General features: G+C 42.1%; 1 protein-coding gene across 1 annotated transcript; it reads left to right on the top strand.

Annotated features, from left to right (window-relative positions):
- The first annotated feature begins 1558 nt into the window (after nt 1-1558).
- efcc1 (EF-hand and coiled-coil domain containing 1) lies at nt 1559-26735 on the top strand. Its single transcript, XM_039797015.1, has 8 exons — nt 1559-2357; nt 3858-4297; nt 16168-16316; nt 18177-18312; nt 19973-20129; nt 24147-24305; nt 25865-25934; nt 26094-26735. The coding sequence occupies exons 1-8, from the start codon at nt 1680-1682 to the stop codon at nt 26225-26227; spliced, it is 1923 nt and encodes a 640-aa protein (XP_039652949.1). The 5' UTR covers nt 1559-1679; the 3' UTR covers nt 26228-26735.
- The last annotated feature ends 146 nt before the right edge of the window (nt 26736-26881 follow it).

Below are 26881 nucleotides of genomic sequence, written 5' to 3'. Positions count from 1 at the left end.
CATGTAAAATAGTGTAAAGAGTGTATGTATGTATGTATGTATGTATGTTTTCAGTTAGGCCTATTAATGGTTTATGTGCTATTTAAAAAATTAGATAGATAGTAGGGCTGCATGATTAAAAATTAAAAAAATGTACATAGGCCTATGGCAAGGGTCTTTAAGGCGTTTATGTTGGTAAAGTGCTGAATAGTTTATATCTATTGTTGCATTGCATTCACAAAAATGAATATGAAATGTTGCTAAGATAATTAAAGATTTATGATATAGTTATTATTGTTTTGTTCTTAAATGAAGACATCATAAAAACTAAACAGCACATAATGAAAAATGGATATGTTACAAGTTACAACAGATAAACTGGGGAAAGTCTTTCCAAAACATAACAGTACAAGGACAGCTCCAAACTAGGCATATGGATCAAGTCCACAAAAAGAGATTATTTATGGGTTAATTCAAGATTTGCATGAACTTCATGAAAGGAATAAAGCCAAAATGAGACTGTTACAACTGAAAAAAACAAAACAATTAAAGCATCTACACATGTGGTTTATAAAGGGTAAAAAATTGGAATTTTGACAAGAAAGTTTAAGCAATTTACAGTTAAGGTAGGCTACTATAGAATAATACTGGGAGCCTTGTAGTAAGTTTATTTTGATGTATGATTTCCCCATAAAAATATATAAACTTTGTTAATGTGTCTGTAAAACATGGAGGTAAAAAAAAACATCATGCCAGTTCCAGATAGACACTTTTCCTAATGCATCCTGAACTTTTTTGCAGTCACACATTTCCTAATTAATAAAAAAAAATCAACTAGCTTATGTATAAACATAAATCTAAACACAATCGATTTACATTATATAAAGCAGGGTCTGATATCTGTACAAAAAACATCTCATTTAAATAAATTATTAAGATCAGTATATGATGGAATAGTGGCATTAGAATGTGCCAGATTGCACCAAATTTGGGCTATTACAGCCAAAAATGTATCTGGGGAGGCATGCCCAGACCCCTTACACTAGTTAAATGTTAGCAGGTCTCCCATTGGGCAAGATCTGGCAGTAAAACAGACTAAAAATCATCATCCTGAACAATCTGTGTCCCTCACTTCTGAAATATGGCTACCCCTGCAGATGAGCATTGCGTTCAGAAGCTGTAGTGAAAAATGGCATACAAAGGACCTCATGCATTACACATGCAGGGATAAAGCAAGGTGCAAATTGTGCAAAAAGCCCTACATATGAGCTTGTGTTTTACCCCTGGGTAAAGAGCATGCAGTAAAAATTCTTCAGTTGAAAAAAAAGAAAAGGTTTAGCCTATAGGCTACCTCTGCTCCACAGCATGGTCTCTTGGGCATCTTACATCTTAACAAGGTCAACCCAAGAGAATGACAAAAGTTTACACACCTGGTGGCAATTACACTCCTGGCAAACATGAGACCAGTTATAGTACATAGCCTATATTAGCTACAGCCTACTGGTTGGGACCCCTGGTTTTGGATTTTGGGGGCAGTGCTAAATTCAAATCTGCCCTGTTTTAACACACGCCTCGTTTCAGCTCTGCCAGTCTGCTATAGAGCTGCTACTGAGAGGATGAACACACATGACGACAGCATATTGGATTAAAAAAAAAGTAACTGTGTTAAGTTTGAGGAAATATGATGTGTCTCAGTAGAAATGATGGATGCAATAGACTCCATTGATCCATACAGCCGACCGGCGCGCAGGACACAATGGATAGTCAGCACTCTGGCTTACCATTACGGACTGGACCGGGGAGTGGAGAACGAAATTATAGTTTTGGCTACCGGGTTGGATCAATACCTACAGGAGATTTTCCATCACATGGACTATCAAGGTGGAGGCAAAATCCCTGTGGAGGATTTTAACATCTTGTGTGAAGTTCTGGGACTGAACAAAGACTCGGAGGATACAGAATGCACCGGCGTTTTAGACAATTTACCCAGCGAGCTCACATTCAGGCACTTCCACGCCAAACTGTGCGGATTCTTTAGCACCAAGGCGGGGTGTCAGTATGAGAACGGCCGGCTGCTGGTCGGGAAGGACAGCGAGCATATCGAGACTCAGATCCGCCTCAGAAGCCCCCTGAGGCGGCGAGAGAAGCTGCTGTGTGTGGGTGTGAGCGGAGACTCCGAGCCCTCCTCGGAGGGACGGCACGCCTCCGGCTGCAGGCTCGGATCCTGCACCAAGGAGTGCTACGAGGAGATAGTGGCGCTGGAGGAAGCGGAGGACCGAATAGCGAAACTGGAAGATGAGAATGCAAGTTTGAGGGAGCTGATTGAGGACATGCGAGCCGCACTTCAGAGCAGTGATGCCCGGTGTCTGGCTCTGCAGGTGAGAGCATTGGTGTTCCAAGAGTTTATTCTGCTAGCCTACTGTAAGAAGAAGAGGGATAAACTCACAAAACCCTGCTGAAGTTTTGAACATGGTGCTGTCTATATTCTTAGATAGAGGCTAATGGTAGCCTAATGTCATTCAGTTTGAACATACAAGCCCCTTATGCCAAGGGGCGGAGCAAAGGGGTGGCTTCTGGGTAAATAAAAAGATTTGTTAAAGGTGCTCTAAGCGATGTCACGCGTTTTTTAGGCAACAACATTTTTTGTCACATACAGCAAACATCTCCTCACTATCTGCTAGCTGCCTGTCCCCTGAACACACTGTAAAAAAACGCGGTCTCTGTAGACAGCCCAGGCTCCACAAACGGCAACAAAAACAAACTGCGTCAACCTGCACCACCAAACATAACAAACAGTGTTCCAGCCAATAACCGACAAGAAGGATTTCGGGGTGGGGGTTGGGGGTGTTCGTGCCCGGAAGCATGGAAGGGAGGGAGAGGGGACAGGATGAGGAGGAAGAAGTGGCGAGCTAGCCTCGTTTTGTTTGCCAATACTTCGAACGTCAACAAGAAGTGCCATCACCCAACATCGCTTAGAGCACCTTTAAAATGGATTTTATAAAATTGGCATTGAAAAAAGTATCGTTCAGGAACTAGTATCAAAGTCACAGTATTCGTGTCGGTAGCCTACTGGTATCAAACATTTTTGAATGATACCCAGCAAGATATAGCCTATTTTTTCCACAAACTAGTAACCCAAAAGTTGTTCTACCTAATGTCTTAAATGTGATCTATGTATAAAGCCATTAGATACAACTTATATCATCTGCTTAGTCACATTCACATTTACTTTGGTTTAGATATGTGGTTGTATTTCCGCCACCGCTAGGGGTGCTGCTTTATGAAACGCTCCTGTGGGTGGCATTAGAGGGTAGAGAACAAAAGACCGATATCGTCGTATGTTTTGGAGGACTTGTTGGAGATTACTAGAATGTAGTCTATATCGACGACCTTTAATTTCAGGGATTGTTCAAGCGCCGCCGGAAATTACGCTGAATGTTTTCTCTGTGTTGGCGTTCTAACCTCCGGTGGATTTGTGAGGACTACGGTTAACTGCTCCTCAGATCTCTGCAGGGTAAATCCAGACAGATAGATAGACTATCTGTCCAATCAGAGTTTTCTGTTGCACGACTAAAACTACTTTTGAAGGTACACACGTTTCACCAAAACAAGTTCCTTCCCGAGGCTATTTTGCAGAGGCGCTGTGGCTCCGTCCGCCCAAGACGATTGTGATTGGATTACAGAAATGCCAATAAACCAGAGCACGTTTTTCTCCCATTACGGAGTGCTGTGTGGACTAGCCAGAGCCTTTTTCGGCAGCGCCTTGGAGGAAAGCGTGGCAATGCTAGACTACTAGAATGTTACTAAGCAGATGCAATTTGGTTTTAGAAAATATCTTGATTTGGTCCCCTTTTGTCACCTGTTGCACTTTTGTTCAGGTAGGACTATGGAAAAGTCACTCCAAACATAAACCAGAGGAAGGCTGTTTTACTGCCCGGCAGAAACAAGAGGCCCAGAAAAGTTTGAGCAACACCAACCCGAAAAGCAGCACCTATGGCAACCTGAAAAGCCTACAGAACATCATCCACGAGATAGAGCTGCTGCGGAGCTCCAGCGACCGACAGGTAGAGGAGGCCATGCTGTGTAATGAGAGACTGGAGCAGGAGCTGTGGAGCTCCAAGGAGACTGTGGCTGCTCTAGAGGACTGCAACCGAGCCCTGAAGAGGGAGCAGGTGGGCATGAGGAGGAAGGTGGAGGAGGCCAGGCAGGCGCTGCTCAGCGGCCTGGGGAAGGTGAAGGAACTGGAAGCCAAGGCCAGTCATGTGCCGGCACTGCAGAGGCACATCCTCCAGCTGGAATCAGAGCTCCTCTACTACAGGTAAGGACCCAGCGAATACTGTATTATAGAAAGCGGTTTCTGTTGTGTTGGCAGTAGAGCCTGCTGAAGGTGCTTCCATGACGCTATCCATTATTAGATAGATAGATAGATAGATAGATAGATAGATAGATAGATAGATAGATAGATAGATAGATAGATAGATAGATAGATAGATACTTTATTCATCCCGCAGGAAATTATAGGCATCCAGTAGCTTGGACAACCATAACACACAAACACATACATAATAATAAAAATAAGAATAAAGATAAAAATAGAAATGCAATGACCATGTTAAGGTGCTATGGTAGACTGTGTGCAATGGTGATAGTACAATAGTGAACAGGGAAGGGATTGAACAGTGCAGTAGAGTATTATTAAATATTAACTATGACTATGAAATATTAACATAATAACATATTAACTGACTGATTGCGCCACCAACTGGAATGGAGCGTGCATTAACTCAATGATGCACCAAACTGCTTTTTTGCAGTCTAACAAATTTCTTTGAGTAACAAGTAATGAAGATGCTTTGAGGAAATGAGTAAAAGTAAAAGTTTCCAGAAATATACATAACGAAGTAAAGTACAGACACATGAAAATTCTACTTAAGTACTGTAACGAAGTATATGTACTTTGTTACATTACAACACTGGACATAAGACATAAAAGACATAAGAGGCTTTATTGTCATTGCACCACTGTCTGACAGTATTACAACAAAATGATCGTGAACAATCACAACAAACACTAAAAATGTACCCAAAACAATTTAAATTTTTAAAAAAGGCAGTTGAATAAGAGCAAGAGGTGAAAATGTCCCAGCAGTAGATAATGCACATTACAGATAACAGATTAGGTTCATTCCTGATAAGTTAGCAGCATTAGTAATAAATAAATAGATACATTAATTAATGAATAACAATTGTAAATACATACAACCAAATTAAAAGTGCTTGTCAATATGGAAAAAGTCATAATGACGATTATTTTGCGCAAATACTCATTGTTTTTTGGAAAGATGTTGCATTCATTGAACTTAAAAAGTGAAACGGTTAAACAACTCAACAGCGAAAACACCTTGAACCTTGACATTTCCCTTCATGCTTTTCCCGTTCAAACATATTTTTTTCCTCATTCAGAACACAAGACAAAATTAGAGTTTACTTGCCACACGTAATGTGCAAAATAATAATAATAATAATTTTTTTAATTACTTTTTGTGTTCATTTGGAGCCAAAATCATAATCGCGATTACAATTTTGATCAATTGCACAGCCCTACTCCATGGTGCAAATATAAAAACACACACATTAAACTAAGAACATAAATCAGAGAATGTGAAGATGGTAAAATGATTAAAACTAAAGTATATAGTCAAAGTAGTGAAATAATTAAGTAAATATATATATAATTTACTCGTATTGCACATTATTATGTAAAGTGCATGTGCGTAGCAGCACTAGTGGATGAAAGTGCTTATTGGTTTTTCTTATTTAATGTGCAAATTGCTTATGGGGAAAAAACTGTCCCCAAATCTAGAGGTGGATATTTTGGCCGACCTATATGTTTTTTTAACAACTTCCATCACTTTTAGTGTGAACAACTTCAACTAAGTGCAACACCAAAAGTCTGCTATGCTATTTCCATTTGTACGATTATTAAGACAAGACAAAGAAACCTTCTTTGAGAGAGAAGGCGGTTTGACAGCAGGTTGAAATATGAAAAAAATATATATATGAAAAATCCAAATAGCAACTGTTTTTGTAGCATTTTTGCCGTCTGGTCAGACTTTCAGGCGGTGTGGGGGAAGGTAAGGGTGGAAGGGCGGGGGGGGGGTTGCAATCATGTCCCGGCTCAGCCTGTTCTCATGAACCATTCGTTCAAAAAGCTACGAAAAGTTAAGCACTGTAATTCATAAGCATTTCACATTAGTTTTTTTGCCGCTGTATAAGAACGTGGCTGTCAGCGTAGGGAGCTGGTCGGGGTGGATGGGCGATAACGTTCAGGACTTTCAAGCTAAAGCCTTTCACCCAGGAAATGTGTGTTCCTTGGGAGCGTTTTAAACCAAACCACGATCTTTTTCCTAATCTTAACTAGTTGTTTTGGTGCCTAATCTTAACTTTTGTCGATGCAAACACGCTGTGACGGAGGTCCGTAGTCCGCGTCGCGAAGCTCTGTAGCGGCTTTAACAACTAGCAACTGCCGCACGGGGTCATGGAGCTTGTAGCCGATTTCGTCCGATTTCGTAGGACATCATACGTTTAGGTGTGCATACATTTTCGTACGATATCATACAGACCCGTTCGTGAGAATGCGTTGCCTGGCTACCGCCCCGCTGGGAAGTGAGATTGCTGCGGTTGCAAATTGCAATACACTGTTTGCAAATGGTATTTTGATATTGATTGTTTTTAGATGTATTTAAATAGAATATTTTCTTCAAATGTTCTTGTGATTTTCCTATGGCATTGTGTTGATGCATCAAAGAAAATACTGCCCCATGTCACAGAGAGATGGCGTAGACTAGACAAAGACCTTTCTTTATTTTTTTTACCTCCAATCAGCTGTCAAACCATGAGCAAAACAAGTGTCTGGCTGTTCATCATTTCATGAGAAAGAAGGGCTTGTTTTTGGCAGGTAAGTGCAGTAGTGATGCCTTTGTGGCCAGAATGGACCATAATGAATTATAATCCTTCCAAAAGTAAAATGACTTACTGTTTACTTCTGGCTTCATGCCTGGAAAACTCTGCCATGCTACTTATGAAGGCTTGATGTGGTGTACTTTTCCAATTTTCAGTCTTGTTGTGTTTTAGTCTGTTTAACAGGCATCGTGTGTGGCAGGTCGGGCCTACTCCTCCTATTTTGGTGGAAGTAAGGGTGTAATTGGACTTTTAAAGTACAAAGCCATTGGTTTAATGTTTACCTCTGCGTCTGTTGCCCCTGCTCCAACCATATAATCAGTGTCTGCAGGTCTGGCTTTCTTAGGAAGAAGATTTCTCTAAGTAGTTGTAACATCTACGTAATGATGTTATCACGGTCTCTAAGACAGAGTCACATTCAACCTAACCCATGTGATTAAAGTCCTCACTACTACCTGCACTTAGGTGGTTCTAAATAACACATTTTGCAACCACAATACCCTTCCTTATAACCCTAAACTCCACTAATCTATGCAGACTGCGTTCCAAAGTCTTTTCACTACCCTTCCATTGATACCCCTAATGGCAAATAATTCAACACCACAAAGGCTCTGACTTGTCTAGGGAGAGCTCCATTGAGTGAGAACCGCAACAGTCCGACCGTTCTCATCAATCTCTGCTCACTTCTTTCACTCCGCTCCCGAATGAACAATACCACACAGGCACCTCCGTCCTATGGATCTTAGCAACCAAGCTCCATGAATATTCCCACCGAAAGCCTCAATGCTTGCTCAGTCAAGTCTCATCCAGGGACAGGGCCAGAGAGAAAGGTGCAAGTAGAGGTGTTGTGCTTTAAGATTTGAGTAGGATACAATGTTTTTTTTTGTCCTACCTTACATCACAAACGCTGTGTGACTGGGTTACCTTAAAATTAAGTCATTATTCTTTCAACACGCTTCAGTGTCGGATGTCTTAGATCATATGTGGTAGGTTTAGACAGGGTTTCCGTGGCTCATTAAAAAGTCTTAAAAGGTGTGGCCTGGGTTGGCTCGGTGGGTAGAGCAGGCGCACGTATACTGAGAGGTTTGTGCCTCGACGTAGAGGTCCAGGGTTTGAATCTGACCTGTGACGATTTCCTGCATGTCACCCCGTCTCTCAGCTAGCTGTCCTATCAAATGAAGGCAGAAAAGCCGAAAAAATAATCTTAAAATGAGATAAAAATGAAGGTCTTTAATTTGCTGTAGGTATGTATTTTGCATGGGGGAATTGTCAGGCACAGTAGACTGTGGTAAAACATCCAATGTATGTGTTTGATTACACATTGCCAGCCCCATCTCCACAGTGCTGAGGAGTTAAGTGTGATTTATGGTTCTGCCGAGGCTCCACGGAGAGCTTTACGTTCTAGCCTACCAAAGTGGCCTGAAGTTTATACTTGTGCGTTGGTGTGTGCGTCGATCTCTTTAAGAAAATAGCAGGGCCGGCATGTGTGAGTGCGCGTGGGGAGTGTGTGGTGCAGCGCTACCAAGCAACGTGCGTTTCATTTTTCGATGAGTGCAGGTCAGGCTACGGCATAGGTCCGTGCCTCCACGTACCTACGTACACAGCCACGGTGTAGATTTAACGCAGAAGCATAAATCACGCTTAAGGGTTAGGGCTAACAGACATTGCCATCGACAAAGTTCTGATCTAGACTCTGGTGGACCATGTTTAAATCACTACAGTTGTTTTTAAGTCAATATTTGTGCAATATAGCGCTGATCAGCGGATTTGCGATACCTTGTTATTATCAGTTATCCCGTTTCCAGTCTTTGGGCTATGTTAAGCTAAGCTAACCAGCTGCTGGCTCGAGTTTCATAATTACCAGTGGCAGTTTTAGACCATTTCAAATGGAAGGGCCAGGCTCGGGCCACATGCGATTTTAGGGGTACCAAATCTATTAAGCACAAGTACGTACCACCAACTCTCCATAGGTTTGATTCAACAAAAGACTGACGATACACATGTAACAATAAACACAAGACTAGTCACTCAGGGTTAACCTAAATTAAATCCATCACTGCACATGAATAAAATCCTCTCTTTGGAGATAAAGGAGATAAAATATTTGCCAAAGTTAGGGGGCCAGAGGGGGGTCAAGGCTTAATATTATGGCTATATACTGGCCACACTTGCCCCTCCCCCCCCGAACCGCCACTGATAATTACTGTACAGATGCGAGAGTGTTCATGGAACATGTGATTTGCATCTTGTTTTCCTTTTTGTGTTCTTTGCATTTGGTGATTTTCTCATCTAGAAAATCCCCTTTTCAACTTCCCATCAACATCCCAGCAGACATCAGCTGAATTTCAGTAGGAAATGTGGTCATCGGTATGAAACTTATATGTGGGTGTTGTTGCGTAACATGCCTGTGATTTCTTTGGATTGTAAGCTAGAGCAGAGCACAGGCTGACACTCAAATGGGAGCCGCTCCTCTAACAGGAGTTTAATAGCACAGGAAAGTCTTTGTATACCGGGATAGTCTAAAAGTGTCACTTTTATTTCTGCAGGGCTATTTTTCCCCAGAAGGTAAAGGGAGTCTAAATCAGTCACTGTAGCCTATAGAGCTCTGTGGGCCAGAGGGATTAGACAATGGGAAGCACAGCGAGAGGAACAAAAAGAAATGAGGGGGAAGAAACCATCTGGAGGAAGAAGCAAACACTCAACTGTTTGTTCATGAAATGACGGACATGTTTTGCCAGGCCCACAAGAGAGCAATGGCTTCCTTCAGCTTTCCATCTTCTTTTTGTGCTCCAAAGAAAAGATGTAGAGTGGAGATACAAAGTCTCTTACTCTTCATCTTTCGTCCAGAACTTCTTTCTTCTTTCAGTTTCAACCTCTTGATTTCTGTTTTATAGTACAGGCCGTTTCTCGAGAGCACACCAAGCACATGTGTCCTAAGTGTGCAAGTTTAAAACTCACTTTCCGTTCTAATCGGCACGTCTGCAGACTTCTCTGTATGCCTCTAACCCCTGGCCCTCTGAAGGCAGACCCCAGGGGAGGCATAATCTCCCAGCCTTTTCATGCTCTCTGCATGGCGTCTGAGAACGGAGGGGAGAGGAGGGCCGCAGCAGAGACCATTTATCTGCCTCCGCACAAGGGCTGAAGCATTGTGTGGAGCAGGTGCTGCCACGGCATTCCTACCCTTTAAATAATGTGGAAAGGACACACTCGAGGGATGTCTGGGACCCGTGGCATTTTGCTGCTGCTGCCTTACTGTTGTTCTTGAACAGCTTTCAAAAAACCCCACACTGCCAAGTGGGCTCGTTTTCACATTGAACCGCTGCCCTGCTCTCCCTCTCTCTGGTTTGGAGGCACGCTGACATCTGCAGAAATACATCACACACAAAATATCTTATAAGCGTATGCCACCCACCCTGGTTGGACTCTCCGCGTAATAGGTCCCTCTGCTTTTAATACCCTCGTTTGACTTTGGAGGTTTCTTTGCACTTTGCTCGCTAAGGAAAGCTTAACTAGACTCTGTAAATGTTACAGCCATTGGTTTTTGGATTAAGTCCTCAGCTAGTGCTAAAAAATAATCACATCCCTGAAGCTGCTTTAGTTGCGTCCCAGGCTACATCTACACTACTGCGTTTTGTTTTTAAAAGGAATATCTTTTGCTACCTTTACGCCTCGCGTCCACGCTACTCCGAGCCAGTTAGGTAGTCTTACAGACCTTTCAGTAACAGTTCCACCTCGTCGTCGGGCCAAGCTAACATATCCCTGCTCTTACTTTTCTCCATTGTTATTCTTTCTCCAAAGTATTTTCAGTATTTTAAACGTATATATCCATGATTTTCAACCGCCGAGTAACGTCAGACGAGTGAATGGTCACGTGACGTGCGTAATCAGACGGAGATTAGTTCTGCTACTGGAGCCACAACTCCTGTGTGGACAGAGATTGTTTCTGTCTCAAAAACGGCGCTTCAAAATGAAAACGTAGTAGTGTAGATGTACCCTCATAAACCACCTCAGTGTACGGGTGTCACGAGACAAGAGGACGTGATTAATAACCCTCAGCTATGTAAACATGACCCCTCACCCGCCCCTGTCGTGCTGCGGCACCAACAATACCGGCATTTCAAGTTCAAGCTCAGGTACAGCGTGCACTCATTTTTAACCTCTGCAGAGAAAAAGAAGACTGCCATTGACCGATGACACCTGAAAGAAGAAACTGCTCTTCAGGGAGTGGAGGAGGGGAAACAGTGTGTGGGGGGGGGGCTGTTGATGGAAAGTTCACTTCAGCGCCGCACTGGGATAAACCGGGAGGACTCTGGGTGTCCTGGCTCTAACAACAAACAGCTGGACAACCACCCTCAGGCCAAAAGAACAGCTTTAGACTTTTGCTAATATGGCAGTACAGGATCCTATTAATTAGAAGTGCTCTGACATAGCACAATAGAGCTGTTCATGGGTAATTTCACTCCTGTGTGTGAGCCTTGAGGGATGTAGTAATAACTAGGCCGCCATAGACTACCAAAAGCTTCCACATAATATATATATATATATTTAAACCTGCTAGTGCATTTTCCCTGCCAAGTGCCTAAATAACAGGCCAATACTATCTAAGAATGATAAGATGTCTTTTTCGTAAGGTGTGAAGAATAATTTAAGCAATAGTCACATCCAGTACAGAGAAGGCAGTATTCTTGAATTTCGTTCAATAAGTATTCCTTTCAGAATGTGTTATTCTGAAAGTCTAAGCTTTTTCCAAGCCTCCATTTATTTTTGGCTGCGGATAAGAGATGGCTTTGATACAGGAATCTGATCACAGGCGAGGGGAAAGGCCATACCAACGTTTCAGGAAATGTGAAATTGATTATCTGTCTGCTCCACTTGTATAGTACTTCCTCGGAAACCAAGGTATGTATAGTATACCGCTATTATTCTCCCTTTATTCTCCACCTGATTTATAACCTTAGAAAAAGTCGTTAGTTTATTTCCGTGTCCAAGAAGCACAAAATGCTAAATGTTCCTAAAGCAGCACTTTTTTCATCCCTTGGGGATAAGAATAAGCTGACAGAGGCACAAATGTTCACCTTCTTAAGTTTTTATGGCTTACATGTTAGCAAACTGTTGACTATTTACTATTCCAGTAGACATGGTTTAACATTCATTTGAAGTTGTGTATCTTTCCACCATGCAGTATTCACGCTCCTTTTGGCTTTGTTTTGGTCTCCACTAGTTTCACATTGCCAGACCTATCTCCACAGCGCTGTGGAGTAAGGTCTGGCTACAGCACAGAGACATTCTGGGATAGGAGGAAAAAACGGCCTGGGTTGTTTGCATTTCTTTAAACCAATCACAATCGCTAAGCTCTGGACGGTGGCTCTGCAAAATAGTCTCGGGAAGGAACGTGTGGTGGAATATTTGCACCCCGTAAAAGAAAATGGCACATGACATAGTAAATTACGTTAGCTGATCACACAATACAGTAACATGAGCTATTTAAATTAGCTGAGACATGGTTAAACCTCATTAGCTCTTACCAGTGTATTGTATCGCCGTGTGTACTTTGTCCACAGCAATCCCACCAATCGGTCCCAAAACGTCCCAGTTAACATATTGCTCATTATTCTTTACAATTATTTCCTGAAAGAACCAAGCAGGGCTGCCTTGTTGCACCATCCATGTTTTCTTTCAAACCTTGCCAGTGGTGGCCTAGGGGTTAGGGAAGTGAGCTTGGGACCTGGAAGTCGCCGGTTTAATCCCCAGACCGACAGCATAAACTCTGGGTAGGGAAAGTGAAAGAGCAGCGCTTGTCCCTCCCTCATCACCACCACTGAGGTGCCCTTGAGCAAGACCCTTAACCCCAAAGGCTCCAGTGGAGCTGCTCAGTGGCCAGCAGGTCAGACTGTGGTTGTATTGGGCAGCTTCCAGGTATGAATGTGGAACTGTGTGAATGTTGACAGGAATGACTCTCAATCGATTTACCTGGATAAATAAAGGTTAACATTATTTTTTTTTTAAATGTCAGCGTGTGGCTTGCTAGCTCGAAGTTAGCTGTTGTTTCCGGTAGCGTAGAGGTATTGTGCAGTGTGTGCATCAGAGCTTTTTCACCGAACACAGCTGCATGCTGCTGCTGGAAACACAGTTAATGAGAGCAGTGAGACTGAACCAAACAATAAACTTGGATGCCAAAAACGATTAGCCGAAAAATATATATTCTGGTAACATTTGACATGAGTTTAACCATTTATCATCACTTACTCATATGTGAGTAAGTGATGATAAGACTACAGGTTTGCGGTCTGCTGTGTATTTTACTTTCTCTCTCTCTCTTCTCTCTCTCTCTCTCCCTCCTTCTCTCTCTCTCTCTTTGACTGTCTGAGCAAATGAAGTAAATTAATAGATATTTTGATTTGGCAGGTCAAACCCGCTCATGCTGCTTTTGCATTAGGTACATTGGCGAGAGCTGTAATGCCTGGCTAATGTCTAATGCAACACTGATCAAACTGTGTCCAAAAGTCTGTCCACTATATCACACAAATACCTTATCACTGTCAAACCACGTGCACATGTCAACAGTCTAAATCTCGAACACAGTCTAAAGAAATTAGATCTAGTTTTCATGTGACAGTTGGGAGGTCATTCTTTTCACTAGCTTTTCACTCTGCTCCGAAATCATTGGAGCCCAGCAATGTGATTTAAACTCTCTCTGGGAGAAAAGTATTATTAATCATGACCATATTTTGTCCAGTGAGTTTAGACTTCAGGCCAGCGCTATGTGCTGCCTCCCAGAAAGAATAATTTTATTAGGACAATGCACATTAGATAGATAGATAGATAGATAGATAGATAGATAGATAGATAGATAGATAGATAGATAGATAGATAGATAGATAGATACTTTATTCATCCCGAGGGAAATTTTGGTTAATGAAAATTTCTATAAATGCGCCAGTGTTAGCCAATTTGCTAATTTTCAACTGTAGTCCTAGTTACCAACAGTTATGCATCATGTCTTTATGGTGGAAGGAACCCACGCAAACACGGGGGGGGACATGCAAACTCCACACAGAAAGGCCCTGCCCGGACTGGGGATCGAACTCTGCAGTGCCTGCTTGCTGTGAGGCAGCAGCGCTAACCACTGAACCTCTGTGCCGCTCAACTGTCACTCCAAATCGTTCATTCCCTCTGCCATTAAAGGTGCTGTAGGTAGGATTGTGAAGATCCAGGACTTAGCCAAAGAATTTGAACATCGACGACTTCTCAGTTCCTCCCCCCTTTTCTGCTAAAGCCCAAAGCGGTCTCCTAAGCCCCTCCCCCCACAAGGGAGAATGAATCGAATGCATGAGCAGTGATTGACACGCAGTTAGACACCCCCCCTGGCCCTGATTGGTGCATCTGAACAGGGAGCTGTGGTTTTTTGCAAATCTCACTACAGGCTGTAGGTGGAGCCAGAGGCACTGGATTTTATTTTAAAGTACCAGCTTCATGTAGTTCTACTGGAACATAGGGTCAGTTTCAGCAAATATGACAGAAAGTTAGTTTTATAAGGCTCACCTACTGCACCTTTAAGCTGCTGAACGCGGAGTAGCTGCCTTGAATGAAACGTTATTTTGCACAAACCTCATATTGGTTGTATGTGTTTAAAATTGGTGGATTGTTTTTTGTTATGTGCAATACACTCAGCACTTTATCGATATCATTATTTTATCTCATCTCTTTTTATCGTATTTTATCATCTTTATTCAGTTCTTATTTCAAATATTTTTCTTCTGGCATATTTATGGTTCTCGCACTTTCCAATGTGCCTTTTTATTGTGCTCCTTCTGTCATTGATGACTGGCAGTATGAATGTGTATATGTGTCTCGGTGGACTGAAAAAACTGAATTGCTCTTCAGGGATAAATAAAGCTATCCATATCTGTAAAAAAAAAAAACTAAGGATGTTTGTTGGAGTCCTTTTTAGTCTCTCAAGACACAAAACCATTTTGCAACCTCTATGCATGTCAAAAGCCCGAGCCAGAAGCTGTGGTCTTGCTACAGTATTCACTGGACACAGGCTGCAGGCCTCCCTCCAACCAAGTCAATTAAACTGCAATTAGTCACACCAAAACCCGCATTTGAAAAAGCCTTCCACCACCTCATTCCAGAGTCCAAGCGTCTCCACAGCAACCAGCAAAGTTTTGTGTGCGTTTATACGTCCGTGCACCAGTTCCATGTTGGTCAGACTGCAGCTGCTTGCCTCTTGTGAACTAACTCCTTCTTTCCTCCACCGTGGCCCCCACTAACTTAAACATGACTCTCTGATTGATTGCCTGAAATCATGCTGCAATTATTGACCTTCAGTGAAGTCAGTCGTTTCTCCCCACTTTTGCACAAAGAAACCTAAAGAAGTACAAAGATGCAGAGCATAATGTTGTCTTACGCCATAGTCTGCCTGGTGCCAACAGGATAAAAGCATGAGAGTTTTTCTCTTCTTTTTTTCATAGAGTCAGGCTGTTGAAAAAAAACGTTTTGAGATTTTCTCTTTTTTTCCGCAAGACATCATCATCTGGAAACACTTATTCTGTGATTTACGAAGGCCCCCTATCAGATTTCCCCCAACACAAAAGAGCAGACAGCAGGAGAAACCTAGAAAATTCAAACCATTACAGAAAGATTGATCCGCCCAAACTGCAGTCTCAGTCTTTTTTTCAGTAACAAATGTCTGAATGTGTCTTTCACATAAGGGAAAACATGACATATAGAATAAAAGTGTTACATGTAACAGAGCTTAGAAAACTGTCTATGTGCTTAAAACGTTCTGTGCTCTAATTTTGTTCTATCCAGTGTCAGCTTGTGTGAGTTTACCTCACATCTTGCAAGCTAACGTCTGCACAGTAACAGCACCATTCTACCATTGACCCACTTTTACTGTAAAAATGCCTTAAAGATGTCTGGCTTCAATTACCCCACCCAGTATTGGCGTACAACATCACAGGCCTCTATAAAATGATCGTGGCGGTTGTAGATGTGGCTTAATACACACTGCCTTGTGTTACTTGATATGTTCTCTTTGATGTTGGCAATTGGTTCGGACTGAATTTTCTCATCTGTGCGAAGAGTACTTTTAGCCCCATGGTCAGTGCCAGTTTATGTGCAGTGACATCCCCAGCAGCAAAGATTGGGTCATGTACTGTACATGTATTTGCAGAGAACATGCCGTTCATACAGCCATATGAAGCTTACAGTGCTCTCTTTCAGGTCGGAGGTGTCGAAACTACAACTCCCAAGCAACACCAGGGCAGAGCAGCAGCTGAGTGTTGTCAGCAGGCCGGCGCAGAGATGTTGCTCGGACTCCCAACATGACCGATGTTCTCCGACAGGGCGAGCTGTGACGACCCCGGATAAAAGTATGACTTTTGTTTTAGTTTTATTACACAAAGAAGGGGAAAACATTACATACATACCGATCATACAGTTATTAAGAAAACATTGGTGAAATGACGAAACAATTTCAAATAAAGACAATGCATTGCATTGCATTGCAGTGTAATGCTATGCTCATAGAGAAACATATATAGTAATTTGGGGTAAACAGTCACAAGAGCAAGGATTTTGACATATTAGAATAAAGTGAAAAGAGTAATGTTTGTAATGAAAGCACAGATACAGCGCTATCGTCCCTCTACTGGGCAGTTTCTGTTGGTAAAGAGAGTGACTTCTTTCCCATTCCATCATTTAAGAACCAGTCTAACAAAGTGCTTTATATACTCACATATAGCCGACATCAATTAATTGTACAATTTTTTGTTCTGTGAAATGTCAGAAAATAGTGAAAAACGCATGTAACATCTTCTCAGAGACCAAAGTGACATCTTATTGCTTGTTTTGTTCGACCAACTGTCCAAAACCCCTGTAAATGTTCAGTTTTTTATGACAGTGGTGCCCAACCTTTTTGGTCTGATGTTCCCCCACAGCCCTGAGATAAACTCACATACAAACTCATCAATTTCCCAATGTATGTTCCAAAAGTATGACACTATTCATAATATACTGGAAAAAAGGATATTGTTAATTTTGTCTTGTTGAACTGTCAGTATTTAGATTGCTGAATGTTTCAACCATTAATCTATTACTTTAAAGTGCTCATATTATGCTAATTTTCAGGTTCAACATTGTATTTAGAGGCTGTATCAGAATAGGTTTATATGGTTTAATTTAAAAACAAAAAACATCATATTTTTGTTGTACTGCACATTGCTGCAGCTCCTCTTTTCACCCTGTGTGTTGAGCTCTCTGTTTTAGCTACAGAGTGAGACATCTCACTTCTGTTACGTCTTTGTTGGGAGTCGCACATGCGCAGTAGCTAGGTAAGGACTACTAGCCAGTCAGAAGCAGAGTATGAGGGCGTGCCCTGACAGTAGCTAGGTAAGGACTACTAGCCAGTCAGAAGCCGAGTATGAGGGCGTGCCCTGACAGTACCTAGGTAAGGACTACTAGCCAGTCAGAAGCAGAGTATGAGGGCGTGCCCTGACAGTACCTAGGTAAGGACTACTAGCCAGTCTCTGAAGTGAAGGCTGGACTACAATAGAGCTGTTTGGAGCAGTTGGTGAACAGTGTTTTCTGTTGGAGATGGTAAGTCCCTTTGGGGGGGGACTTTGGGCTTTTTCCTTTTGTAAACCGATTACGTGCACAAAAAAGATATATAACACAATAAAGGAAAGGGGTAAAGCCAAAAAGCATAATATGAGCACTTTAAGCTATCTATTTCAACTTTTATCCATATCTTTCAGCGAATTATATGAACTGTTTAGCCATTACTTTTAGTTATAACTATTTCAACTGTTTTCTATTATTTTTAGCTAACTATTTTAACCATTTATCCATTACTTTTAGCTACCTGTTTAAACTTCTGTGCTCACTTTCTAACTAGAATTCACGCACTCTTATATAACTGCAACATGTAGTGTTTAGATGTCTCCACGTAACCCCTGGCAACAGCAGAAGTAGCCCTGATTGGGAATCACAGTTGTGTGATACAGTATGAATCACAGAATAGCAGAACATCCTTCCACTGTAGAAGCTGGAGCCAGAGAACGGATAGTGTTTTTGCCTGGTTAAAATAGTTATTATTACGAATAAAGAATTTACTTGATTAATTGCTTCAGCTCTAGTCTCAAGCCTTTTCTTCCCTACACCTCTGGCTGCCACCCCCTATCATAATGATAATAATGATTATGTCAATGCTGATGGTGTGTTGTTGCGTGTAGTGGAGGAGCAGCTGTTTCGTTCAGTGGAGGGCCAGGCAGCGTCCGACGAGGAAGAGGATAAGTGGACCGACGATCAGCAAAAGCAGGTGGACGAGGTGAAGAGGATCTTGACAAGGCTGTCCTGCTGTGGGGAAAGGTACTGCCAACCATATCACCATCACTTTATCTTAAAAGGTGCACTATGAGTTCCTGCATGGTTTCAGCGCGATTTCATTTTTGTCTCAAATCGTAGGCATCTCTCCTTGATCCGCTAGCTGCCTGGTCCCTGAACACACCGTGAAAAAGCCAGGGGTCGTAAACGTCAAACAAACACTAGGGGCACAGGCTGTGCACCTAAATACAAGTGTTCTCAGCAGATAAGCAAAAGAACGAGCAAGATCCTCTGCTCATTAGAGTAACGTTACATCCCCGGTACGATACACACAGACATTGTAGCTTCAGCGAGACTTTGAAGTGTGATAGTCTTTCTAATGACGTATTTTCAGTCTTATACAGTACAGGCCAAACGGTTGGACACACCTTCTCATTCAATGTGTTTCCTTTTTATTTTCATGACTATTTACATTGTAGATTCTCACTGAAGGCATCACAACTATGAATGAACACATATGGAATTATGTACTTAACAAAAAAGTGTGAAATAACTGAAAACATATATTATATTTTAGATTCTTCAAAGTAGCCACCTTTTGCTTTTTTGATAACTCTGCAAACCCTTGGTGTTCTCTCAATGAGCTTCATGAGGTAGTCACCTGAAATGGTTTTACCTTCACAGGTGTGCTTTGTCAGGGTTCATTAGTGGAATTATTTCCCTTATTAATAAAAAAGCAAAGGGTGGCTACTTTGAAGAATCTAAATATATAAGACATGTTTTCAGTTATTTCACACTTTTTGTTAAGTACATAATTCCATATGTGTTCATTCATAGTTTTGATGCGTAACCTACGCATGTAAATAGTCATAAAAATAAAAAGAAACGCGTAAATGAAAGAATAGTCAAACTTTTGGCCTGTACTGTACTTCAACAGTTTAACAATAAACTGAGACTTTCTTCGGTTGAAAAATTATCTTTTAAATTGATGAACATCATATTTGTAATCCATGGCTCAATTCAAACAGGATCAAAAAATAATTTGCCTCTCCCCGTTCACACCCGTTCATATTTTTTCGGAAGATGGACTGGAAGTAGAAGGGCGTGACTTTGGCTCTCTATTAGACCAGCGACTGTTTCCACCGTGTGACATTTCTTTACAGTGTTCGGTGCGTTGGACCAAATGAAAAATGCGACAATATTGCAACTTCACCCCTGAGTCTACCGAACTATAGTTGTGAAAGCGACCTAAAATGCATTGTTGCTCAGGCATGACTTGCCCCGAGACACAGTAATGAGACGCGTCATTCCCCAGTGTTCCCTACCATTAGAAGACTTAGGTGCAGCACGCAAGCCGACTTGGCCTAATGAATGTAACTGAATGACTTTTCTCAGTTCCAATGATTGCGATTGGTCCCAAATGGATTTATTTAGCAAGTTTTGTCCTTAAACTTTTTGAGTAGTATTTATTTATTATCTGCTCTAGCTTTTCCAACGTTTTAGACACAGATGTGGTAATAATAATGGTCCCAAATTATGTGAAACTGCATTTTTCTTTTTTTTTATGAAAAACGTTTTCTTGAGGAATACCAAATATGTGCACCTAAGTCTTTCACAAACCTAGGGGCAAAAAACTCAGATCCTATTTGACAGCTATATCTGAGCCTGACGGACTTTGTGTCTTCTGGTACGTGTTGTTGATCAGGTGCGACGACAAGGCGCTCAAGAAGCTGATGTCTAATTACGGGAGCTCGAGGAGCGAGGAGAGCTGCAGCGCTGTGGTGGAGCTCCTGGAGAGGGTGACCAGGCTGCATAAGCAGCTGGAGCTGAAGGAAAGCCAGGCAGGGATAGACATGGACCAGGTACAAAACCGCTACTGGCCTCCATCACACCAGGGTGGGCTACTACAGTATCCTCTGACCCCGGTCTGCTCCATCCATTTATATGAAATGATATGTTCTCTCTGGACTATGTTCTGCCTTGCTTTAGTCACTTTGTGGCTGCGTATGGTGTTAAACTAGATAAGAGAGGACTGTCGAAGGTTGTTATGAAAATGGAGGGCTTCAAAGGCAAAACCACAGCTTGTGGCATGATCCTGCAGCTTCCACCTAACAAAACCACTAGCACCCGAGCCTCCCTCAGTGTGTGTGTGTGTGTGTGTGTGTGTGTGTGTGTGTGTGTGTGTGTGTGTGTGTGTGTGTGTGTGTGTGTGTGTGTGTGTGTGTGTGTGTGTGTGTGTGTTTGCAGCTGTTTCTCACTGGAGTTGTCCCGCATGACACTCAGGAATATCATAAATTAAAGCTCTCTTGTTACAGTCGAGTAGTATTTTCACAACACAGGAAGACAGGCAGAAGGGGGAACCGCGACGTAACGTGTTCCCAGAACGTCTCAGCACTCCGAGAGGAAAAGTTAAAACTAAACAAAGTCACGACTGTGAGGCTTTGTTTATGTGCAGGATGTGTGGGGTGAGACCTTTGTCCTTCAATACGCTATGACGTAAAGGTGCAGTGCAGGGATTTCCAACCTTTTTGGCAGACAAACCTATTGTACATTGTGGGCTGAAAACTCACTCTAACCCTCAACATTTGACATACATTTACGTTGGGTATATTTTTATTGTATTAACATGTTCAACAGGACAATAATGTGACATTTAACCTAGTAAATGTCACATTATTGTATTGACATATCCAGCTGCTCTTGTCAAATTATGTACAGCCTAAGAATGTATCTTGTGTTTATTTTTACAGGATAAGTTTGACAATATTCAAGTTTTCTTTATTTTCAACAAATCCAAATCCATCCATGAAAAGACCAAAACCAACATTGAATTGATCCTATTAACCAATGGGTTTGGGGCAGGTTTCCTGCCCTGAAAAACGACCCCATAGGTTGTTTGTACAAGCAACAATTACGACTTATATTTACGCCCTCTAGTGGCCATAGTAATGCTGATTTATGACGGGAGAAAAGCTATAGGTAAGGTCATAGTTGGGGGTAGAGGATGGCTACCCGAACCGAGCCCGTTTGGACCCGACGGTACCCGTAGGGCCGGGCAGAAATGATATTCAGGTTCGGGTCGGGCTCGGTCACATCAGCGCGATAAGGCATTGAACATTTAAAATTTTAAAAAGCTTATTATGTAGATGCGCGCCTGTGTTAACGTGCGCTTGTTTCCCCGTGTGCGCTGATGACCTCATCTGTTGACATTTCCGAATGCCTTCCTACAGCTGCTTAATAAAGGCTTTCCACACAAACAAACCTACATGTGTCATTAGTATGAGACAAAAAAACAAGATTTTAACTGTCTCGGGCTCGGGTCAGGCTCGGACATAAATATCTTAATGCCTGTCGGATTCGGTTGGGGGGGTGGATGGTTCAAACAATACACAGGACTTTCACACAGGAGACCGGATTTCGTGTCCCGTTTGAAAATAGAAGTAAACGGAGAGATTTTGTAACTTTACGGAACTACGCCGCGGCCTATGTCACGTGCGTAATTACGTTATGTCCTCCATACGCACGGAAGTAAAGTAACGTAACAATTGTACTGATTTTAACCCAAACCAAGATCTTTTTGTAGACTTAACTAAGGAGTTTTGGTGACTAAAGCTAACCAAACTGTGACCATTTCGCAACGTTAACCATGTGTTTAAAACCGCGACCATTACGTTTATAGCCTGGCATAGCCCTGAGTTCATGTTTGATTTTCCAAGGGGCATTAATAATGGTGCAGAACAAAATACCTTTGCAAGCAACTGAGTAGACCTACAACCAATTAGAGCAGGGGTTCTCAAACTTTTTTCAATAATGTACCCCCTTTGAATTGTATCTTTAAGCCAAGTACCCCCTGACCAGCGCAAAACATTTTTTCATCTATATAAAGAGGAACAATACAGTGTCAGCAGTGATAGATTTACTAAACAACAACCATATAACTGAAAAACATTTAAATGCTACATTTCAAATGTTCAGAATCCTTCACTTAATTCATTCATTATTATAGTATAATTATTTTAGGAATTATGCATGACATGAGCATTTTGCAAAAAGATCACGTACAGTACCCCTGCAGTACTCCAAAGTACCCCCAGGGGTACGCGTACTCCCATTTGAGAAACACTTCATTAGAGCAACGAAATGATGTTTTGAAGCAGGAAAAAAATGGCGGCCAGGTCACAAAACTTTCTCAAATTACAGCTAAACAGTCACGCATTGTTGTGCATTCGTTTTCGTACGATTTCAATACGAACCCGTTCAGGAGAATGCGTTGAAACGGTACACTAAAATGTGTGTTTTAGTCGAGAACGATGTAATGCAGTAACAGAATCTTCATTCGTATTTGATCGGTATCGCCTACTTTGACAGTTTGATCTGAGTTTCGTAAGCCTGGTGCCAGTTACGTCCAGTAACTACGTCCAGTAACTATGTTCAGTAACTACGTCCAGTAACTACGTCCAGTAACTACGTTCAGTAACTACGTCCAGTAACTACGTCCAGTAACTATGTTCAGTAACTACGTCCAGTAACTACGTTCAGTAACTACGTCCAGTAACTACGTCCAGTAACTATGTTCAGTAACTATGTTCAGTAACTACGTCCAGTAACTACGTCCAGTAACTACGTTCAGTAACTACGTCCAGTAACTACGTTCAGTAACTACATTTAAGCACGACGCTCTTCTGTCAGTCATCGTCCTAAACCTGCACCATGTGAGCTAAACGGTTGCGATTGGCCCGTCGAAAAACATGTGAGGTAAGAACTAGGCAATGCGGTAACAGAATCTTGATTCATATTTGATCAGCGCTGCCTAGTTTGACAGTTTGATGGGCGTTAACGAGCAGTCACTGACACTGCGTTAGAGAGTCCTCTGCTCTGATTGGTTGGTTTTCCTTGTGCCACCAGGAGCACCAGGAGATGGCAGAGGAAAGTGATTAGTTCACAGATGATCTAATTCATGTAGTGATGTCAGGATAATAGCCCACGTTACTGTATTCTTTGATCAGTTCACTTCATTTAATATTGTATGTGGCGTTTTCTTTCTTTTGGGTGCAAATGTTCCACCAAAACAAGTTCCTTCCCGAGACTATTTCGCAGTGCCACTGTCGCTGCGTCCAGAGCTCAGCACCGCCCAAGACGATTGTGATTGGTTTAAAGAAACGCAAACAACCCAGAGCGTTTTTTTCTCCTATCCCAGAATACATCTGTGGTGTAGCCAGACCTTCCTCCACAGCGCTGTGGAGATACAGCAGGCAATGCGAGACTAATGAGTTCATAACAAGATAGTAGTGTTCTTTCTATTTATTTATTTTAAACTAACACAATAGGAGACCTGACCGTATGCCAGGTAGAAGCAGGTTTTCATTTTCATTTCAAAATGTATTAAATAGGATTAAAAAGTAACATTTAGTTACAGTTTAAAAAACGGTTTTCAGCAGGTTCCTGTTCTGCAGAGACATGGAATATAGGACACAGTTACAGCACATTAAGACAAAACCACATGGACAAGACACAGGACATTAGCATGGGCTAGACAGATACAGACAACTAAAACAACAATACAGACAGTGCTAACAAGACTAGGACAATACAGGAACAATCAACGAGTGCAAGTGTAACTGTTGAGAAGGAACAGTTTGTATGCCTTTTTGAAATATGTGATGGATGGTAGTGTTCTGATGTGATGGGGAATGTCATTCCAAATGTTGTATGAATGAAAAAAGGATTTCTGACCATAGTTGTTTTTGTATGGGGGGGACTGGAATGAGTGCCTGTGAGACTGACCTAGTGAGGCGTACTGGTCTCATATTGTGTGTCGGGAGAAGTGCACCAAGTGTTGGTGAAGTGCTATTTTGACCGCTGTGTGTTGTGTGTTCCAGATGAAGGACTCTCTGGTGCAGGAGCTGCAGCAGAAGGCCGAGGAGACTGAGCTGCTTCAGATGGAGCTGCAGATGCTGGAGACAGAGAGGGTTCGCCTGTCGCTGGTGGAGGAGAAACTTGTGGACATCCTGCAGCTGCTCCAGCAGCTCAGAGACCTGGTTAGTCACAGATATAGAGGGGTGAGGTAGTCTATATTGACGGCGTTCCACTGCCGGGATTGTTCAGGTGCGGCCGGATGTCCCTCTTTTTAGGTAGATCCTAAATCGGATCTGCTAGAAGATCTGCTAACGTAGTTAGGTTTAGGCATAGGGAGTGGCGATTGGTTAGGGTGAGGGTAAGAATACCAGGGTAAGCCAATCAGAGGCAGAATAAGGCAAGCCACGAGGAACGTCCTTTGACATTGACACGTCTAGCGGATCTGATCTAGCATCTACCCTCTTTTTAGGCCGGATGTCCGCCACCTTCCGCATTCGTTGTGTTGGCGTTCTAACCTCCGGTGGATTTATGAGGACTCTGGTTAAGTGCTCCTCAGATCTCTGCAGGGTTAGGGTTACTTTTCTGTTGCACCGTCTTTGTTGCTACATGGACTAGCCAGACCCTCCTCCGCAGCGCTGTGGAGGAAGGTTCTGGCAATGCAAGACTAGGGGTGAGGGAAAAATCGATACAGCATAGTATCCAGGGGCGGAGCCAGACATTGTAAACATTCGGGGCTCAGCCCAAACCTAGGGGGAGGTCCCTGAATGCTCCATTCACAGCAGCTATGTGCACTATTTTCTTTTAAGCCATTTGATAAAAGAATGCCTAAAAATCTGTACATCATTTAGGGAAAAACAAGATAGTTGCCGAGAAAAATAATCATCCTGTAAAGCCTAGATCCTAATTCTTCTCCAAATGTTTTCATCATTCTGAAACCACATTACTCATTTTCACTCCTTGCAGCTATAAAGAGGCAAAAATATTCTGTAAATAAATGTATTTGACAGCTGGCCAAAGCTTGGCACTTTGCAGTTTTTAGTCGCAAAAGTTTTTATTTTTGTATGAAGACATATCAAGTAATATCGAACTACATTTAATTTGTTGTGTTTCTTTTCTTTTTAATTGTAAAATGTAAATGAGAATCGTTTTTGAAGTTCTTGAATCGTTCTTGAGCCTAAAAATCGATATCCAATTAAATCGTGACATTTTCGGAATCGTGCACCACTAGGGGTAACGGCACTGTTGAGTCTGAAGAAGTCAATTCTGATACCAGTATTTTAGGGTCGAAGCTTCTTATAACCAAGGCTTTGTGTTACTGTAATATTAACAGCAGTAAGACCACCATTCGAACGAAAACTCTTTACTGAAACTCAAAGTAAAACTGAAAATCATTTTCGTTGGGTTGGCAGTTGAGAGAAATCCACCCACGCTGCACTGGAATCATTTTTCTGGTCAGACATCAGAAAGAAAAGCAAATTGAAAGTATTCACAAGCATTGCTCAAGGACAAACCATATGGTCATGAACTTGCTCTACTATAATTTGAATTAACATGGATTCCTGTCCATTCTTTTGTGATCTGACGCAAACACTGGGATTGATTATAGATCCAGAGAAAAGCAAATTAATTTCAGTTGGTGAACATGTGTGCTAGCTTCTGCAGTTACGAGACTCCAAATTGCCTGTTAAAGTGCCTGTTAATTGCCTGATAGCCATCTGAGAATAGCTCTCTCTTGTTTCAGAACGTCTCGCGGAGGTCTCTTGGGAAAATCTTGCTCAGCACTTTGGGGTCCTGCAGCGACCCGCAACACGGTTAGTAGAGCTCACTCGCCCAATAAAATCAATGCAGGTCCTGTGAAATGTGATAATGAAAATGTACACTTACTTAGAGCGGGGAATTCAATTAGACTCTCGCCGGGTCGTCTGTAACACGATTCCCTCGGCGGTCACATCTGTTCTGTTTTTGCACAGGGAAAGCCCACATTCTGGAGGTGCTCAACGCTCTCTATCACGAACTGGCGGCCTGTGAGATTCTGTCTACCGGTGGACCTTTGGAGCGAACACAGAGTCAGCAGTCTCTGAACGCCCTCATCATCTCCTGCTAATCACCACTGCCTCCTGCTGGGCCGGTGATGCTCCAACAGCCTTGTGAGAACTGAAAGCTTAACAGTGGTCGAAAAACAAGCTGATGGATGTGTATAGTGTAATTATATTGTAGTTTATATACTCCTCGGACCCTATTATCTATAAAGGGATAGTAGTCTAGAATGTTAATTACTATAGCAAAGGGCTTTATTACATATTAAGGAAATTCGTGCATATACGTGTTTTTTTCAAGATCTTGTATTGCACATAACTCTTTTGTGATCCTATATGGATTTTTTTTAATTTGTTGCCACAACAGAGTTCTGAATGTGAAAATGTTGAAATAAGCTAAACCTTAAAGGGGCATAACGTAGTCTGTGAAATGTACGGACTGCAACTGGTCGACAACATCACTGATAGAATTTATAGAATTGAAAGGAAACTGCTGCAGTAGTCTTGCATTGCAAGCTAGTCCATACACCATTCCTGGATGGGAGAAAAACATGTTCTGGTTAATTGGCATTTCTTTAAACCAATCACAGTCGTCTTGGGCGGTGCTAAGCGCCGGACGAAGCTACGAATAGCCTCGGGAAGGAACCTGTTTTGTTTTGTGTACATTCGAAGGTTGTTTTAGTCGTGCAACAGAAAACTCAGACTGGACAGATGAACTTTGC

Source organism: Perca fluviatilis, chromosome 4 (assembly GCF_010015445.1).
Source record: "Perca fluviatilis chromosome 4, GENO_Pfluv_1.0, whole genome shotgun sequence".
Taxonomy (NCBI): domain Eukaryota; kingdom Metazoa; phylum Chordata; class Actinopteri; order Perciformes; family Percidae; genus Perca; species Perca fluviatilis.
This window is presented reverse-complemented; position numbering and strand designations above follow the sequence as displayed.